This window comes from Coregonus lavaretus (assembly GCF_964263955.1).
Source record: "Coregonus lavaretus genome assembly, contig: HAP1_SCAFFOLD_321, whole genome shotgun sequence".
NCBI lineage: Eukaryota > Metazoa > Chordata > Actinopteri > Salmoniformes > Salmonidae > Coregonus > Coregonus lavaretus.
Window position 1 is genome coordinate 33,041 of NW_028164856.1, and position 21,373 is coordinate 54,413.

At 43.0% G+C, this 21,373-nt stretch overlaps 1 protein-coding gene across 1 annotated transcript; it reads left to right on the forward strand.

The window, feature by feature from the left end:
* Positions 1-4,165: 4,165 nt before the first annotated feature.
* On the forward strand, positions 4,166-20,389 carry LOC311115058 (macrophage mannose receptor 1-like; the record flags this gene model as incomplete). The annotated part of the gene is made up of 5 exons (XM_084190270.1): positions 4,166-4,210; positions 8,779-8,897; positions 19,211-19,341; positions 19,463-19,605; positions 20,339-20,389. The coding sequence occupies 5 exons, from the start codon at positions 4,166-4,168 to the stop codon at positions 20,387-20,389; spliced, it is 489 nt and encodes a 162-aa protein (XP_084046396.1).
* Between the last annotated feature and the right edge of the window lie 984 nt (positions 20,390-21,373).

The following is a 21,373-nucleotide window of genomic DNA, read 5'->3' on the forward strand; positions in this document are numbered from 1 at the left end:
TTTATTAGCCATGTTCTACTTTCTAATATAGCAATAAACTTGGGAGAACTAATTGAGCGTGCGTGCGTAATACGAGTCCCTCTTTGTTCTCTCGATTTGATCTGCCCAACGTAGGTTGTTGAGCTCAGCACAATGGCTTTTACTCACACAAAGGACCATCACATACTCCTGTAAAGCCCAGCTCATTGGCTATCGAGCTAGCTATGTTTCAAAACGATAGGTGGTCATTGGACCAAGATACAGTCAATCAAGTGAACACCGCCCGTCTCATTGGTGCGTAATCATGTCAATCCTTGGTGGGCTAATAAACCTTTTGTTTAGCCAATGCGTCATGCAGAATCATGAAACAGTTTGGTCGCCTTCTAGAGTATCTGAGGATTGCAGAAAAACCGAACTTGACTGGGTGAAACAAGGTGTAGCGTTTATATTATGTTGAAATGTGTTGTTGCAAGTTCAACTAGTCGGAATTCAGGCGAAACGCTGTATACAACATGGACCGTGTTAGGATTTAAAAAATGATTTTATCAAACAAAACAATGCTATGTTTTATCTCTGGGACCCTCAGGATGACAAATCAGAGCAAGATTACTGAATGTAAGTACATTATTTACCTTCAGAGATGAATGTATCAAACCAGTTGCCTTGATAAAAGTGTTTTGTTGTTGAGCACTATCTTATAACAATAGCATGGTATCTTTTCGCAGTAATACCTACTGTAAATTGAACACTGCAGTTAGATTAACAATAATTTAAGCTTTCTGCCCATATAAGACATGTATATGTCAGTGAAAATATGCTTTTGTTTACAACGTCATTGTAGTCACATTATCCCTATTGAGCAACAACTGTCCCGATTTCGGGACACCCATCCAGTAGAGGTAAAATGTATATTGTTTTATGATGATATCGTCTATCTTTTCATATTTGTGCAAATCTTTCTAGAACAGAAAAATGACTCACTTTTGTGTCTGTGTCTGCAGGTATACAGAGGAGGAGGCATACAAAGGTATGTGTCACGATCGTCGTAATGAGTGGACCAAGGCGCAGCGTGAAATGCGTACATCTTTTATTGAGTACTATTAACAATAACAAAACAACAAAACGGAACGAAACGTGAAGTCCTCGGTCATAAACACAAACCTACACGGAACAAGATCCCACAAAAGACAAGTGCACAACAGGCTGCCTAAGTATGGTTCCCAATCAGAGACAACGAGCCACAGCTGTCTCTAATTGGGAACCATCCCGGCCAACATAGAACCACATAAACTAGAACAAGAACATAGAAAACGAAACATAGAACCTAACACCCAGAAACTAACACATAGAAACTAACACCCTCAACATATAAAAGTCCCCAGAGCCAGGGCGTGACAGTGTGTCAATTGGTATTGGTATGTTATGCAGATCACATGTACCATCCTCCTCCCTTACCTCTTCAATGAAAATCCCATAGGTTTGTGTATGAAAACCATTATCAAAATAGTGTTTTTTCATTCACATTTACCACAAAAAATATGAATACTGCCGTGTGTATGTTTTGTTAAACATCTGTATAATTACTATTTTTGGGATTCACACCTTCCCTACACCTCTGATGAATATAACAGGAAACCTGTTAGATCGCCATGCACTGCTAAATCATTCTGGCTATGGATACGGAGAACATCAACACATTAACATCAACACTCCAGAGGATATATCGATTGGACTTGGGGCTCTGCTGAGAGTTTATCTCATATTTAGATTTTTGTATTCTGCTTTGCCACTAAAATCATAAAAACACTGAAAACTAAAATATTGTGTTATTTTTATACGTATTATTATTAATAATAATAATAGGGGGGGGCAGCTAAAAAAATCTACCCCAAAAGGTTCTTAGAGGATCCATTAAAAGGGGTTCTTAGAAGAACCATTTTAATGGGTTCTTCTAAGAACTTATAGGGGTTCCCCCACAGTTTCAATTAGAATCCCTAAAGGATTATGGTGATTACAAGATTATGTTCTATACTGTTTATGCATTGAATGGTTTGATCAGCACTTTCTCAATCTGTGACTGTTCGCCTGAGTTGGGCCTCTGGGCTTGAGGCCAACAACTGATAACAAGAACCTTGTCTAGGGGCCATCCTGGTTTCGATACAATTAGACAGTCTTCACAGCAAATGATATATCTGGCTGGCGGATTATTATTTTCTCACATACCACCCCTCCCCTTTGACCCATTCCACACATCTGTTGTTTGTCACGTAGACTAAGGAGGATGTACTTACTATAAAAGCTGTAACCCAACTGTGTTCGTTGGGTTCTCAACAATCACCTTCGGGTGGTTGTTGACCGCTCCATTATACAATTCTTATTAATAAAGTTTGATTGTTTAAAAAAATCTAAAAGTCTCTCTCATTTGGTTCGAAGTTCCACGACAGGATATTCCAGGAACCATTTATTTTTTAGAGTGTAGGGCTGGCATTCAATACGATTCTTTGTCTACAATGCTCCAAAAAAACATCATTTATGAATGAGCCCAGATTGGTGAATGGATTTCAGATTCAAGAGCTTTTCAGAAGATCATTGATGGGAACTTGACAGAGGATACAGGACAGAGCACTGAGCAGAGTGGCTTATTGTGAGGTAAGACTCATAAAATTTATAATGGCTGGAATGGAGTGAATGGAATGGTATCTAACAAGTGTTTGTAGGAACACACATTAAATACAGGTAGGAACACACATTAAATACAGGTAGGAACACACATTAAATACAGGTAGGAACACACATTAAATACAGGTAGGAACACACACATTAAATACAGGTAGGAACACACACATTAAATACAGGTAAAAAAATCTACCCCAAAAGGTTCTTAGAGGATCCATTAAAAGGGGTTCTTAGAAGAACCATTTTAAAGGGTTCTTCTAAGAATTTATAGGGGTTCCCCCACAGTTTCAATTAGAATCCCTAAAGGATTATGGTGATTACAAGATTATGTTCTATACTGTTTATGCATTGAATGGTTTGATCAGCATTTTCTCAATCTGTGACTGTTCGCCTGAGTTGGGCCTCTGGGCTTGAGGCCAACAACTGATAAGAAGAACCTTGTCTAGGGGCCATCCTGGTTTCGATACAATTAGACAGTCTTCACAGCAAATGATATATCTGGCTGGCGGATTATTATTTTCTCACATACCACCCCTCCCCTTTGACCCATTCCACACATCTGTTGTTTGTCACGTAGACTAAGGAGGATGTACTTACTATAAAAGCTGTAACCCAACTGTGTTCGTTGGGTTCTCAACAATCACCTTCGGGTGGTTGTTGACCGCTCCATTATACAATTCTTATTAATAAAGTTTGATTGTTTAAAGAAATCTAAAAGTCTCTCTCATCTGGTTAGAAGTTCCACGACAGGATATTCCAGGAACCATTTATTTTTTAGAGTGTAGGGCTGGCATTCAATACGATTCTTTGTCTACAATGCTCCAAGAAAACGTCATTTATGATTGAGCCCAGATGGGTGAATGGATTTCAGATTCAAGAGCTTTTCAGAAGATCATTGATGGGAACTTGACTGAGCAGAGTGGCTTATTGTGAGGTAAGACTTATAATGGCTGGAATGGAGTGAATGGAATGGTATCTAACACGTGTTTGTAGGAACACACACATTAAATACAGGTAGGAACACACACATTAAATACAGGTAGGAAAACACACATTAAATACAGGTAGGAACACACACATTAAATACAGGTAAGAACACACACATTAAATACAGGTAGGAACACACACATTAAATACAGGTAGGAACACACACATTAAATACAGGTAAGAACACACACATTAAATACAGGTAAGAACACACACATTGAATACAGGTAGGAACACACCTACTGTTGGCTTTATGTAGGCTATGTTTACACATTGGCAATGGCAATAGAAGTTTATTTTCGATTTATATCATTTTCATTTAGAATTTTGATTAACCACATGACATTGATTTTGAGATATGAAGGCTTTATTTTAAATGTAATTAAACTGTTCCACGAAAATGTGCATATGAAAATCATAACTGGCACGCAGATCAGTAAAAATTGTAAGATAACTTGCCACTCCAAATGGAAAAGGTTGCAGACCGTTTGTGAAGCCTATTACCGGCAACTTCAGGAGCGTAATGGCAGAATCTGTGAAGGCGGCAGCGGGCAGCGGGAGGAGGAAGGTCAGGATTTTTTAAAATTTATTCTTCTTAGGTTATATTGATCTCTGGCTCCCTCTTTAGTCATTTGCGTGTTTAATTTCAGTTCTTAAAGCATCAGACAAGCTCATTAGCCTACAGATAGTTCATTTTATTCAATCATGGGGTGTGTCCATATGTGGAAAAATACAAGTTTTAAAATGTCGACCAATCGATTGTTCCTAGAGATTATACATATGCCTTTCTTGACAGGAAACATTTAATTGGTGTAGCCGGTTATATTGTGGTAGGGTTATTTTCTATCGCCAGCCACCAGAACGATGCACAACTCAGGGAGTCCAACCAATACACAGACTCCCAATGTTGTGTCCCAAAGCTAACTTAGAGGTATTAATCAGGTTAGATGTCCTCTACATTATCGTCTATTTCACAGTTTGGCAATATTCAGGCAGACACAATTAACACAATAATACAGTTAACCCACCCACCCAGCAGAGAATTTCAGAGGAAATGCATGATGCTGTCTCATCTATCAGTATCACTATCCTTCACGTGTTTCCTCTGATTTCCTCTGAATTTCCTCTGCTGGGCGAAGTCACTGTATTATAGGTTTTCTGTATAATTGTGTCTGCCTGAGTATTGCTGTGATATTGACAAAGCTATAGACCCAGCTGGTCTATAGGTTCCAGTAGGATAGTAGACCCAGTTGGTCTATAGGTTCCAGTAGGATAGTAGACCCAGCTGGTCTATAGGTTCCAGTAGGATAGTAGACCCAGCTGGTCTATAGGTTCCAGTAGGATAGTAGACCCGGCTGGTCTATAGGTTCCAGTAGGATAGTAGACCCAGCTGGTCTATAGGTTCCAGTAGGATAGTAGACCCAGCTGGTCTATAGGTTCCAGTAGGATAGTAGACCCAGCTGGTCTATAGGTTCCAGTAGGATAGTAGACCCAATTGGTCTATAGGTTCCAGTAGGATAGTAGACCCGGCTGGTCTATAGGTTCCAGTAGGATAGTAGACCCAGCTGGTCTATAGGTTCCGGTAGGATAGTAGACCCAGCTGGTCTATAGGTTCCAGTAGGATAGTAGACCCAGCTGGTCTATAGGTTCCAGTAGGATAGTAGACCCAGCTGGTCTATAGGTTCCAGTAGGATAGTAGACCCAGCTGGTCTATAGGTTCCAGTAGGATAGTAGACCCAGCTGGTCTATAGGTTCCAGTAGGATAGTAGACCCAGCTGGTCTATATGTTCCGGTAGGATAGTAGACCCAGCTGGTCTATAGGTTCCAGTAGGATAGTAGACCCAGCTGGTCTATAGGTTCCAGTAGGATAGTAGACCCGGCTGGTCTATAGGTTCCAGTAGGATAGTAGACCCAGCTGGTCTATATGTTCCGGTAGGATAGTAGACCCAGCTGGTCTATAGGTTCCAGTAGGATAGTAGACCCAGCTGGTCTATAGGTTCCAGTAGGATAGTAGACCCAGCTGGTCTATAGGTTCCGGTAGGATAGTAGACCCAGCTGGTCTATAGGTTCCAGTAGGATAGTAGACCCAGCTGGTCTATAGGTTCCAGTAGGATAGTAGACCCAGCTGGTATAGTCTGAGAGCTAGCCGTTAGCCAGGTATTGTCTGACTTTGTAGAGCCACGTTCTGCAGCAATTACAGCTGCAAGTGTCTTGGGGTATGTCTCAATAAGCTTGGCACATCTAGCCACTGGGATTTTTGCCCATTCCTCAAGGCAAAACTGATCCAGCTCCTTCAAGTTGGATGGGTTCCGCTGGTGTACAGCAATCTTTAAGTCATACCACAGATTCTCAATTGGATTGAGGTCTGGGCTTTGACTAGGCCATTCCAAGACATTTAAATGTTTCTCCTAAAGCACTCGAGTGTTGCTTTAGCAGTATGCTTAGGGTCATTGTCCTGCTGGAAGGTGAACCTCCTTCCCAGTCTCAAATCTCTGGAAGACTGAAGCAGCTTTCCCTCAAGAATTTCCCTGTATTTAGCGCCATCCATTATTCCTTCAATTCTGACCAGTTTCCCAGTCCCTGCCGATGAAAAACATCCAAACAGCATGATGCTGCCACCACCATGCTTCACTGTAGGGATGGTGTTCTTGGGGTGATGAGATGTGTTGGGTTTGCGCCAGACATAGCTGTCACGTTCGTTGTATAAAGGATCGGTGCAGCGTGGTATGCGTACATAGTCGTTTATTTTAATAAACACTGACAAAATAACAAAATCCAACAGAACGTGAAGTTCAAGAGGCTAAACATCAAACAAGCCAAACAAAAACAAGATCCCACAACTAAGGTAGGCAACATGGCTGCCTAAGTATGATCCTCAATCAGAGACAACGACCGACAGCTGCCTCTGATTGGGAACCACACCCGGCCAACATAGAAATATATAAATTAGATTTCACACCCTGACCAACCCAACTAGAGATCTCAATGTCAGGGCGTGACAATAGCGTTTTCCTTGATGGCCAAAAAGCTCAATTTTAGTCTTATCTGACCAGAGTACCTTCTTCCAAATGTTTGGGGAGTATCCCACATGCCTTTTGGCAAACACCAAACGTGTTTGCTTATTTTTTTCTTTAAGCAATGGCTTTTTTCTGGCCACTCTTCCGTAAAGCCCAGCTCTGTGGAGTGTACGGCTTAAAGTGGTCCTATGGACAGCTACTCCAATCTCTGCTGTGGAGCTTTGCAGCTCCTTCAGGGTTATCTTTGGTCTCTTTGTTGCATGTCTGATTAATGCCCTCCTTGCCTGGTCCATGAGTTTTGGTGGGCGGCCCTCTCTTGGCAGGTTTGTTGTGGTGATTCTTTCAATTTTTTAATAATGGATTTAATGGTGCTCCATGGGATGTTCAAAGTTTCGTATATATTTTTATAACCCAACCCTGATCTGTATGTCTCCACAACTTTGTCCCTGACCTGTTTGGAGAGCTCCTTGGTCTTCATGGTGCCGCTTGCTTGATGATGCCCCTTGCTTAGTGGTGTTGCAGACTCTGGGGCCTTTCAGAACAGGTGTATATATACTGAGATCATGTGACAGATCATGTGACACTTAGATTGCACACAGGTGGATTTTATTTAACTAATTATGTGACTTCTGAAGGTAATTGGTTGCACCAGATCTTATTTAGGGGATTCATAGCAAAGGGGGTGAATATATAGGCATTTTTTTTCATTTTTCATTTCACTTCTACTATTTTGTGTACGTCCATTACATTGAATCCAAATAAAATTCCATTTAAATTACATGTTGTAATGCAACAAAATAGGAAAAATGTCAAAGGGGATTAATTATTTTGCAAGGCACTGTATATTCTCCAGACTTGCACATATGGAATTCTTGATATTTTGTCAATGTTTTATTCTAGATAACATTTACTTTTAAAAAATGTGCCCAAAAAACTTTTTACATACGTCTTTAGTATTTTACAGCTAGAAAGATGAAAAAAGTATTTATCCACAATCTGCTCTGGACAAGTCCGGTCCTGGAGCGTCTTAACAAAATTACACCAAAATATTTAGTCTGACTTCATCCAGTGTCCAGAAAATTGGATTTGCATGATATGCAAATATGCAAATATTTATTGTTGATAATATATTTCAGAAATGTTTTAATTACAAAAAAAGTATTATATTTAGTGTTCACATTCCACTGTTAAATGTTGATTGTGATATGATTAAGGGGAAAAAAATACCCTATGAGTGTGTGGTGCCTTGCCTTAAGAGGATTTAGGTAGCCCTATGACAGTGTTATATAGCCCTATGACAGTGTTATGTAGCCCTATGACAGTGTTATATAGGCCTATGACAGTGTTATGTAGCCCTATGACAGTGTTATGTAGCCCTATGACAGTGTTATATAGCCCTATGACAGTGTTATGTAGCCCTATGACAGTGTTATGTAGCCCTATGACAGTGTTATATAGCCCTATGACAGTGTTATGTAGCCCTATGACAGTGTTATGTAGCCCTATGGCAGTGTTATGTAGCCCTATGACAGTGTTATATAGCCCTGTGAGAGTGTTATATAGCCCTATGACAGTGTTATGTAGCCCTATGACAGTGTTATATAGACCTATGACAGTGTTATGTAGCCCTATGACAGTGTTATGTAGCCCTATGACAGTGTTATATAGCCCTATGACAGTGTTATATAGACATATGACAGTGTTATGTAGCCCTATGACAGTGTTATGTAGCTCTATGACAGTGTTATGTAGCCCTATGACAGTGTTATGTAGCCCCATGACAGTGTTATATAGACCTATGACAGTGTTATGTAGCCCTATGACTGTTAAAAAGCCCTTATGAAAGAGGGCTCAATTAAAGTGTTAAAATGTTTGCCTATTATGTCAGTGCTGGTTAGTGATTGTTGTACTTTTTCTTTGTGGACGGTCCCTTCAATCTCTTCAATGCAGCCAGTGGCATTAGACGGGGGCTGGTACACTGGGTGTCAGGGGGCCGTCTCTACTACTGGGGTCTCTGGGAAGACAGAGGGTAGTACCCTGGTGTATTCTGTGATGAGAAGAGCCACCTCCAGCAGTGGGAGTGTAGTAACAACTCACACTGCTCTCTCTGAAAAGACAGACTCTGTACCTCCACATCAACGACAGCAATGATCTGGTGCTGTCCAGAGACACGGGGGCCTCGGAGTCGCTGGATCATCTCCGGTACAACGGACGGCCCCTGCTCAAGGACCCACAGAGGTAAGGGATTATAATTACAAGTCTCAACAAACTTCACAACAAGCAAGGTAAAAAAAAATATGTGGGAAAAAAGCAGGAGTAAGATCCATGTTACACAGAACTAAATCTGACAGTACATTTTTATTGAAAATAAAACTACATATTTCCCCCTGAGAATCCACAACGTACAGTAACACAGAGACACACACACAGGGACACACACACACACACACACACACACACACACACACACACACACACACAGAGAGAAAGAGAGACACACACGCACACACATAAAGCCAGTGTCCCATAAGAGTGTTCAAATAGGAGGCCATAATCACCAACAAGGTCACACAGGGAGGCAGGGAGGCAGGGAGGCAGGGAGGCAGGGAGGCAGGCAGGCAGAGAGGCAGGGAGGCAGGGAGGCAGGGAGGCAGAGAGGCAGAGAGGCAGAGAGGCAGGGAGGCAGGGAGGCAGGGAGGCAGGGAGGCAGAGAGGCAGGGAGGCAGGGAGGCAGGGAGGCAGGGAGGCAGACACACAATCATACGGTAAAACCCTTGGGGCTGAAACCTACGCCACACTGACACAATACATCCCTTGGGGCTGAAACCTATGTCACACTGAGCACTTAAGTACACACACACACGCATAGTAACCCCTGTCCTCGTTTCCTTCAGTCTCTTTACCATTGAAGGAAACGCATTCGGACGTCTCTGTCAGTTTCCCTTCAGGTATAAAGACCAATGGTACGGAGACTGCACCTTGACAGACTCCTCTGATGGATGCCTCTGGTGTGCCATAGAAACAAACTACTAAGACAATGAACTGTGGGGCTACTGTCCATCCAAATGTGAGTATTACATCTATTACTTACTCTTTGTCAATATACCTCTCTCTCTCTCTCTCTCTCTCTCTCTCTCTCGTCTCTCTCTCTCTTCTCTCTCTGTCTCTCTCTCTCTCTCTCTCTCTCTCTCTCTCTCTGTCTCTCTGTCTCTCTCTCTCTCTCTCTCTCCTACTCTCTCTCTCTCTGTCTCTCTCTCTCTCTGTCTCTCTCTCTCTCTCTCTCTCTCTCTCTCTCATCTCTCTCTCTCTCTCCCTACTCTCTCTCTCTCTCTCTCTCTCTCTCTCTCTCTCTCTCTCTCGTCTCTCTCTCTCTCTCTCTCTCTCTCTCTCTCTCTCTCTCTCTCTCTGTCTCTCTCTCTCTCTGTCTCTCTCTCTCTCTCTCTCTCTCTCTCTGTCTCTCTCTCTCTCTCTCTCTCTCTCTCTCTCTCTCTCTCTCTCTCTCTCTCTCTCTCTCTCTCTCTCTCTCTCTCTCTCTCTCTCTCTCTCTCTCTCTCTCTCTCTCTCTCTCTCTGTCTCTCTCTCTCTCTCTCTCTCTCTCTCTCTCTCTCTCTCTCCCTACTCTCTCTCTCTGTCTCTCTCTCTCTCTCTCTCTGTCTCTCTGTCTCTCTGTCTCTCTCTCTCTCTCTCTCTCTCTCTCTCTCTCTCTCTCTCTCTCTCTCTCTCTCTCTCTCTCTCTCTCTCTCTCTCTCTCTCTCTCTCTCTACACTCAGAAGTTCCAAAAGAATAAAGACATTTCAAATGTCATATTATGGCTATATACAGTGTTGTAACAATGTGCAAATAGTTAAAGTACAAATGGCAAAATAAATACACATAAATATGGGTTGTATTTACAATGGTGTTTGTTCTTCACTGGTTGTCATTTTCTTGTGGCAACAGGTCACAAATCTTGCTGCTGTGATGGCACACTGTGGTATTTCACCCAGTAGATAAGGGAGTTTATCAAAATTGGGTTTTTTTTCGAATTATTTTTGGATCTGTGTAATCTGAGGGAAATATGTGTCTCTAATATGGTCATACATTTGGCAGGAGGTTAGGAAGTGCAGCTCAGTTTCCGCCTCATTTTGTGGGCAGTGTGCACATAGCCTGTCTTCTCTTGAGAGCCAGGTCTGCCTACGGCAGCCTTTCTCAATAGCAAGGCTATGCTCATTGAGTCTGTACATAGTCAAAGTTTTCCTTAAGTTTGGGTCAGTCACAGTGGTCAGGTTTTCTGCCACACTGTACTCTCTGTTTAGGGCCAAATAGCATTCTAGTTTGTTAAGTTTTTTTGTTAATTATTTCCAATGTGTCAAGTAATTATCTTTTTGTTTTTTCATGATTTGGTTGGGTCTAATTGTGTTGTTGTCCTGGGGCTCTGTGGGGTCTGTTTGTGTTTGTGAACAGAACCCCAGGACCAGCTGGCTTAGGGGACTCTTCTCCAGGTTAATCTCTCTGTAGGTGATGGCTTTGTTATGGAAGGTTTGGGAATCACTACCTTTTAAGTGGTTATAGAATTTAAAGGATTTTTTCTGGATTTTTTTTGTGAATTCTTGGTTGGTGAGCGGACCCCAGACCTCAAAACCATAAAGGGCAATGTGTTCTATAACTGATTCAAGTATTTTTAGCCAGATCCTAATTGGTATGTTGAATTTTATGTTCCTTTTGATGGCATAGAAGGCCCTTCTTGCCTTGTCTCTCAGATCGTTCACAGCTTTGTGGAAGTTACCTGTGGCGCTGATGTTTAGGCCGAGGTATGTATAGTTTTTTGTGTGCTCTAGGGCAATGGTGTCTAGATGGAATTTGTATTTGTAGTTCTGGCAACTGGACCTTTTTTGGAACACCATTATTTTTACTGAGATTTACTGTCAGGGCCCAGGTCTGACAGAATCTGTGCAGAATATCTAGGTGCTGCTTTAGGCCCTCCTTGGTTGGTGACAGAACCACCAGATCATCAGCAAACAGTAGACATTTGATTTCAGTAGGGGTGAGGCCGGGTGCTGCAGACTGTTCTAGTGCCCTCGCCAATTCGTTGATATATATATATGTTGAAGAGGGTGGGGCTTAAACTGCATCCCTGCCTCACCCCACGGCCCTGTGGAAAGAAATGTGTGTGTTTTTTGTCAATTTTATCCGTACACTTGTTGTTTGTGTACATGGATTTTATAATGTCGTATGTTTTTCCCCCAACCCCACTTTCCATCAATTTGTATAACAGACCCTCATGCCAAATTGAGTCAAAATATTTTTTGAAATCAAGAAAGCATGAGAAGACTTTGCCTTTATTTTGGTTTGTTTGTTTGTCAATTAGGGTGAGCAGGGTGAATACGTGGTCTGTTGTACGGTAATTTGGTAAGAAGCCAATTTGACATTTGCTCAGTACATTGTTTTCATTGAGGAAATGAACTAGTCTGTTGTTAATGATAATGCAGAGGATTTTCCCAAGGTTGCTGTTGATGCATATCCCACGGTAGTTATTGGTCTGTATATTTTATCATTTCATTGAGGATACCATCAACACCACAGGCCTTTTTGGGTTGGAGGGTTTGTATTTTGTCCTTTAGTCCATTCAATGTAATTGGAGAATCCAGTGGTTTCCGGTAGTCTTTAATAGTTGATTCTAAGATTTGTATTTGATCATGTATAATGTTTTGCTGTTTGTTCTTTGTTATGGGACCAAAAAGATTGGAGAAGTGGTTTACAAATACATCTCCGTTTTGGATAGATAGCTCTTCATGTTGTTATTTGTTTTCTACTGCCAAGTTTACACCTTTACTATTACAGTGAAACGTTTTGTCCAGGAAGTTGTATAAAAGGGTTTGAATTTGTTGTTGCCCAATTGTTTTTTGGTAGGTTTCCACACTACTTTCCTTCCATCTATAGTATATCTTAATATTTTTCAGTTCCTTTGGCTTTGATGCCTCATGATTTTCTATTGCTCTGTTCAAGTAAACTGTTGATGTGATTTGATAGGGGTGTCAGTGGGATGACTTTGAAGGCTCCGAGAGACTCTCTTGAAAAAGCCAAACCTTGACCCAGAAAATGTAAAAAACTATCGGCCTATATCGAATCTTCCATTCCTCTAAACATTTTTGAAAAAGCTGTTGTGCAGCAACTCATTGCCTTCCTGAAGACAAAAAATTTATACGAAACACTTCAGTCTGGTTTTAGACCCCATCATAGCACTAAGACCGCACTCGTGAAGGTGGTAAATTAACTTTTAATGGCGTCAGACCAAGGCTCTGCATCTGTTCTCGTACTCCTAGACCTTAGTGCTGCTTTTGACACCATCGATCACCACATTCTTTTGGAGAGATTGTAAACCTTAATTGGTCTACACAGACAAGTTCTTGCCTGGTTTAGATATTATCTGTCGGAAAGATATCAGTTTGTCTCTATGGATGGTTTGTCCTCTGACAAATCAATTGTACGTTTCAGTGTTCCTCAAGGTTCCGTTTTAGGACCACAATTGTTTTCACTATATATTTTACCTCTTGGTGATGTCATTCGGAAACACAATGTTAACTTTCATTGCTATGCGGACGACACACATCTCTACATTTCGATTAAACATGGTGAAGCCCCAAAATTGCCTACCCTGGAAGACAAAAGGAAGTGGATGGTGGCAAATGTTTTACTTTTAAACTCGGACAAAACAGAGATGCTAGTTCTAGGTCCCAAGAAACAAAGAGATCTTCTGTTGGATCTGACAATTAATCTTGATGGTTGTACAGTTGTCTCAAATAAAACTGTGAAGGACCTCGGCATTACTCTGGAACCTGATCTCTCTTTTGACGAACATATCAAGAATATTTAAAGGACAGCTTTTTTCCATCTCCGTAACATTGCAAAAATCAGAAACGGTTTGTCCAGAAATGATGCAGAAAAGCTAATCCATGCTTTTGTCCCTTCTAGATTAGACTACTGCAATGCTCTACTCTCCGGCTACCCGGATAAAACACTAAATAAACTTCAGTTAGTGCTAAATACGGCTGCTAGAATCTTGACTAGAACCAAAACATTTGATCATATTACTCCCAGTGCTAGCCTCTTTTCTACTGGCTTCCTGTTAAGGCTAGGGCTGATTTCAAGGTTTTACTGCTAACCTACAAAGCATTACATGGGCTTGCTCCTACCTATCTCTCCGATTTGGTCCTGCCATACATACCTACACGTACGCTACGGTCACAAGACGCAGGCCTCCTTATTGTCCCTAGAATTTCTAAGCAAACAGCTGGAGGCAGGGCTTTTTTTAGAGCTTTTTTTTTATTTTCTCCTATAGAGCTCCATTTTTATGGAATGGTCTGCCTATCCATGTGAGAGACGCAGACTTGGTCTCAACCTTTAAGTCTTTATTGAAGACTCATCTCTTCAGTAGGTCCTATGATTGCGTGTAGTCTGGCCCAGGGTTGCAAAGGTGAACGGAAAGGCACTGGAGCGACAAACCGCCCTTGCTGTCTCTGCCTGGCCAGCTCCCCTCTCTCCACTGGGATTCTCTGCCTCTGACCCTATTACGGGGGCTGAGTCACTTACTGGTGCTTTCCATGCTGTCCCTAGGAGGGGTGCGTCACTTGAGTGGGTTGAGTCACTGATGTGATCTTCCTGTCCGGTTTGTCACTCCCTCAGGCTTGTGCAGTGAGGAGATCTTCGTGGGCTATACTCAGCCTTGTCTCAGGGTAGTAGGTTGGTGGTCTGTTGATATCCCTCTGGTGGTGTGAGGGCTGTGCTTTGGCAAAGTGGGTGGGGTTATATCCTGCCTAGTTGGCCCTGTCCGAGGGTATCGTTGGACGGGGCCACAGTGTCTCCCGACCCACCCCGTCTCAGCCTCTAGTATCTATGCTACAATAGTCTATGTGTCTTATCCAGTGTCCTGTGTGAATTTAAGTATGCTCCCTCTAATTATCTCTCTCTCCCTCCCATCCTGTAGGACCTGAGCCCTAGGTCCCTGCCTCAGGACTACCTGGCCTGATGACTCCTTGCTGTCCCCTGTCCAATTGGTCGTGCTGCTGCTCCAGTTTCCACTCTTCTGCCTGCGGCTATGGAACCCTGACCTGTTCACCGGACGTGCTACCTTGGCCCAGACCTGCTGTTTTCAACTCTCTCTCTCTACCGCAGCTGCTATTTCAACCTCTAAATGACCGGCTATGAAAAGCCAAGTGACATTTACTCCTGATGTACTGACCTGTTGCAACCTATACAACCACTGTGATTATTATTTGACCCTTTAAGGCCACTCCAGGACCTTAATGTGCTTCTTCTTGAGCCACTCCTTTGTTGCCTTGGCCGTGTGTTTTGGGTCATTGTCATGCTGGAATACCCATCCACGACCCATTTTCAATGCCCTGGCTGAGGGAAGGAGGTTCTCACCCAAGATTTGACGGTACATGGCCCCGTCCATCGTCCCTTTGATGCGGTGAAGTAGTCCTGTCTCCTTAGCAGAAAAACACCCCCAAAGCATAATGTTTCCATGTTTGACGGTGGGGATGGTGTTCTTGGGGTCATAGGCAGAATTCCTCCTCCTCCAAACACGGCGAGTTGAGTTGATGCCAAAGAGCTCCATTTTGGTCTCATTTGACCACAACACGTTCACCCAGTTCTCCTCTGAATCATTCAGATGTTCATTGGCAAACTTCAGACGGCCCTGTATATGTGCTTTCTTGAGCAGGGGGACCTTGCGGGCGCTGCAGGATTTCAGTCCTTCACGGCGTAGTGTGTTACCAATTGTTTTCTTGGTGACTATGGTCCCAGCTGCCTTGAGATCATTGACAAGATCCTCCTGTGTAGTTCGGGGCTGATTCCTCACCGTTCTCATGATCATTGCAACTCCACGAGGTGAGATCTTGCATGGAGCCCCAGACCGAGGGAGATTGACAGTTATTTTGTGTTTCTTCCATTTGCGAATAATCGCACCAACTGTTGTCACCTTCTCACCAAGCTGCTTGGCGATGGTCTTGTAGCCCATTCCAGCCTTGTGTAGGTCTACAATCTTGTCCCTGACATCCTTGGAGAGCTCTTTGGTCTTGGCCATGGTGGAGAGTTTGGAATCTGATTGATTGATTGCTTCTGTGGACAGGTGTCTTTTATACAGGTAACAAACTGAGATTAGGAGCACTTTAAGAGTGTGCTCCTAATCTCAGCTCGTTACCTGTATATAAGACACCTGGGAGCCAGAAATCTTTCTGATTGAGAGTTGTTCAAATACTTATTCCCCTCATTAAAATGCAAATCAATTTATAACATTTTTGACATGCGTTTTTCTGGATTATTTTGTTGTTATTCTGTCTCTCACTGTTCAAATAAACCTACCATTAAAATTATAGACTGATCATTTCTTTGTCAGTGTGCAAACGTACAAAATCAGCACGGGATCAAATACTTTTTTCCCCTCACTGTACTACCATACCTGTTCAAAGGCACTTAAATATTTTGTCTTGCCCATTCACCCTCTGAATAGCACACATACACAATCCATGTCTCAATTGTCTCAAGGCTTAAAAATCCTTCTTTAACCTGTCTCCTCCCCTTCATTTACACTGATTAAAGTGGATTTAACAAGTGACATCAATAAGGGATCATAGCTTTTCACCTGGATTCACCAGGTCAGTCTTTTATTTTATTTATCTTATTTCACCTTTATTTAACCAGGTAAGCCAGTTGAGAACAAGTTCTCATTTACAACTGCGACCTGGCCAAGATAAAGCAAAGCAGTGCGATAAAAACAACAACAACACTGAGTTACATATGGGGTAAAACAAAACAGAAAGTCAAAAATACAACAGAAAATATATATACAGTATGTGCAAATGTAGCAAGTTATGGAGGTAAGGCAATAAATAGGCCATATAGTCTACTGTCTGTCATAGAAAGAGCAGTTGTTCCTAATGTTTTGTATACTCAGTGTAAATATAGGCAGTGTAAATAAACAGTATAACAATAGACAATATAAAGTAGTAGACATATTAGAATAAGCTACAGTCTATATAAATATATACAGTACATACAGTGGGGGAAAAAAGTATTTAGTCAGCCACCAATTGTGCAAGTTCTCCCACTTAAAAAGATGAGAGAGGCCTGTAATTTTCATCATAGGTACACGTCAACTATGACAGACAAATTGAGAAGAAAAAAATCCAGAAAATCACATTGTAGGATTTTTTATGAAATTATTTGCAAATTATGGTGGAAAATAAGTATTTGGTCACCTACAAACAAGCAAGATTTCTGGCACTCACAGACCTGTAACTTCTTCTTTAAGAGGCTCCTCTGTCCTCCACTCGTTACCTGTATTAATGGCACCTGTTTGAACTTGTTATCAGTATAAAAGACACCTGTCCACAACCTCAAACAGTCACACTCCAAACTCCACTATGGCCAAGACCAAAGAGCTGTCAAAGGAGAAACAAAATTGTAGACCTGCACCAGGCTGGGAAGACTGAATCTGCAATAGGTAAGCAGCTTGGTTTGAAGAAATCAACTGTGGGAGCAATTATTAGGAAATGGAAGACATACAAGACCACTGATAATCTCCCTCGATCTGGGGCTCCACGCAAGATCTCACCCCGTGGGGTCAAAATGATCACAAGAACGGTGAGCAAAAATCCCAGAACCACACGGGGGGACCTAGTGAATGACCTGCAGAGAGCTGGGACCAAAGTAACAAAGCCTACCATCAGTAACACACTACGCCGCCAGGGACTCAAATCCTGCAGTGCCAGACATGTCCCCCTGCTTAAGCCAGTACATGTCCAGGCCCGTCTGAAGTTTGCTAGAGTGCATTTGGATGATCCAGAAGAGGATTGGGAGAATGTCATATGGTCAGATGAAACCAAAATATAACTTTTTGGTAACAACTCAACTCGTCGTGTTTGGAGGACAAAGAATGCTGAGTTGCATCCAAAGAACACCATACCTACTGTGAAGCATGGGGGTGGAAACATCATGCTTTGGGGCCAGGACGACTGATCCGTGTAAAGGAAAGAATGAATGGGGCCATGTATCGTGAGATTTTGAGTGAAAACCTCCTTCCATCAGCAAGGGCATTGAAGATGAAACGTGGCTGGGTCTTTCAGCATGACAATGATCCCAAACACACCGCCCGGGCAACGAAGGAGTGGCTTCGTAAGAAGCATTTCAAGGTCCTGGAGTGGCCTAGCCAGTCTCCAGATCTCAACCCCATAGAAAATCTTTGGAGGGAGTTGAAAGTCCATGTTGCCCAGCGACAGCCCCAAAACATCACTGCTCTAGAGGAGATCTGCATGGAGGAATGGGCCAAAATACCAGCAACAGTGTGTGAAAACCTTGTGAAGACTTACAGAAAACGTTTGACCTGTGTCATTGCCAACAAAGGGTATATAACAAAGTATTGAGAAACTTTTGTTATTGACCAAATACTTATTTTCCACCATAATTTGCAAATAAATTCATAAAAAATCCTACAATGTGATCTTCTGGAAAAAAAATTCTCATTTTGTCTGTCATAGTTGACGTGTACCAATGATGAAAATTACAGGCCTCTCTCATCTTTTTAAGTGGGAGAACTTGCACAATTGGTGGCTGACTAAATACTTTTTTCCCCCACTGTATACTATAAGTAGATACAGTGCCTTCAAGTATTCACTGCCCTTGACTTTTTTCCACTATTTGTTGTTTTACAGCCTGAATTTAAAATATTCACATTTCAGTCATTTAGCAGACGCTCTTATCCAGAGCGACTTACAGTAGCAGTTAGGGTTAAGGGCTTTGCTCAAGGGCACATCGACAGGTCTTTCACCTAGTCAGCTCGGGGATTTGAACTAGCAACCTTTCAGTTACTATCCCGAGGTTCTTAACCACTAAACTAACCGCCATCCCATGATGACGACACCACTATGCTTGAAAATATGGAGAGTGGTACTCAGTAATGCGTTATATTGGATTTGCCCCTGTATTCAGGACAAAAAGTTAATTGCTTTTGCCAATTTTTTTCCAGTATTACTTTAGTGCCTTGTTGCAAAAAGGATGCATGTTTTGGAATATTTGTATTCTATACAATAAGTGAGTATTGTGGAGTAATAATAACAATACAACTACAATAATGTTTCCATCCACAGTTATGTGAGTAAAGTCATACCCGTATAAAAAAAAGCACGACAGCTGTGATGGAAGTTTCAGTACAATTTTATAAATGCAGACAGATCATTTATTAGATATTTTTTCTTTTCAGACCAGTCCAGTCCATTTTAATCCAGTCAATTTTAGTTCAGTCCAGTCTAGTCCAGTCTAGTCTAGTCCAGTCCATTTCAATCCTGTCCAGTTCGTTTTAATTCAGTCCAGTTTATTCCAGTCCAGTTCATTCCAGTCCAGTTCATTTCAGTCTAGTCCAGTCTAGTCCAGTTCAGTTCTTTATGATTTGATTTGGTTTATTATGGGCAGGTGTATTTGTTGTAGCACAGTTTTCTACAATGTGTTTCCATGTGTTTGTGATCAGCAGAAGAGGCAGGTTCATGCTCCGGTCCGTGGATTCCCTACGCTGCCAGGTGCTACCGCCTCCAGCACACTAAGAAGACCTGGACAGAGGCTCAGATGGAATGTCTCAAGGACGGAGGCGACCTGGCCAGCATCCACAACATCGAGCAGCACAGCTTTGTGATGTCACAGCTGGGATATGGTCAGTGAAACACTGATACGCTAGAGTTCGCACGTTAGACAGTGAGTGAAAATGGTAACACTAACCCTCCCCTCCTTACCTTCCCCCCTCCCCTCCCCTCCCCTCCTCTCCTCTGTCCCAGTGGCCGCTGACGAGCTGTGGATCGGGATGAACGACGTCAAGATGCGACCACTGTTTGAGTGGAGCGACCAATCCGCTGTCACCTTCATCTGGTGGGAGGAAGCCACGCCAAGGGAGGGCAACTGTGTCCTGCTCAGGGGAGAGGTACGGTATATACCCCCTGTACCATCACCCCCCTCCACGCTGCCCCCATCACCCACCTCCACGCTGCCCCTAACACCCCCTAACCCTGGCCCTAACCCTAACACCCCCTAACCCTGGCCCTAACCCTGGCCCTAACCCTAACACCCCCTAACCCTGCCCCTAACCCTAACACCCCCTAACCCTGGCCCTAACCCCCTCTAACCCTGGCCCTAACCCTAACACCCCCTAACCCTGGCCCTAACCCTAACACCCCCTAACCCTGGCCCTAACCCTAACACCCCCTAACCCCTAACCCTAACACCCCCTAACCCCTAACCCTAACACCCTCTAACCCCTAACCCTAACACCCTCTAACCCCTAACCCTAACACCCCGTAACCCTGGCCCTATCATCCTATAACCCTGGCCCTAACCCTAACCCTAACACCCTCTAACCCCTAACCCTAACACCCCGTAACCCTGGCCCTATCATCCTATAACCCTGGCCCTAACCCTAACCCTAACACTCTCTAACCCCTAACCCTAACACCCCGTAACCCTGGCCCTATCATCCTATAACCCTGGCCCTAACCCTAACCCTAACACTCTCTAACCCCTAACCCTAACACCCACAAACCCTGGAACTGGCCCTAACCCTAACACCCCCTAACCCTGGCCCTAACCCCCCCATTCACAACCACCACCAACCCTCTCCCTCCCTGACGGTGTCCTGTGTGACTGTGTCTGTCTTGCAGCAGGGCAGGTGGGCTACCCAGGTGTGTGAGAACCAGCATGACCTCATCTGAATGAAGAAGTCTTCCTCCCAACCCTCAGGGGACCAGGTGGACACAAACCGGTGAGTTGACAGCCTGCAGACCTCTGGCTCTATAGCACTAACGCTCTCGGGGCCAGCCACCAGAGACTGGGGTTCAATACTCCATTCCAACTGTTACTCCCACTTGCCCATCTCCACCTCTGTTTCCAACTGTCTAAATAAAGTATATACAGTGAGGGAAAAAAATATTTGATCCCCTGCTGATTTTGTACGTTTGCCCAATGACAAAGACGTGATCAGTCTATAATTTTAATGGTAGGTTTATTTGAACAGTGAGAGACAGAATCCTCTGTAGCTCAGCTGGTAGAGCACGGAGCTTGTAATGCCAAGGTAGTGCGTTCGATCCCCGGGACCACCCATACACAAAAAAAAATGTATGCACGCATGACTGTAAGTCGCTTTGGATAAAAGCATCTGCTAAATGACATATTATTATTATTAGAATAACAACAAAAAAATCCAGAAAAACGCATGTCAAAAATGTTAGAACTTGATTTGCATTTTAATGAGGGAAATAAGTATTTGACCTGTCTGCAAAACATGACTTAGTACTTGGTGGCAAAACCCTTGTTGGCAATCACAGAGGTCAGACGTTTCTTGTAGTTGGCCACCAGGTTTGCACACATCTTAGGAGGGATTTTGTTCCACTCTTTTTGATCACGTTTGGCAACTCGAACCTTCAGCTCCCTCCACAGATTTTCTATGGGATTAAGGTCTGGAGACTGGCTAGGCCACTCCAGGACATGAATGTGCTTCTTCTTGAGCCACTCTTTTGGCCGTGTGTTTTGGGACATTGTCATGCTGGAATACCCATCCACGACCCATTTTCAATGCCCTGGCTGAGGGAAGGAGGTTCTCACCCAAGATTTGACGGCACATGGCCCCGTCCATCGTCCCTTTGATGCGGTGAAGTTGTCCTGTCCCCTTAGCAGAAAAACACCCCCAAAGCATAATG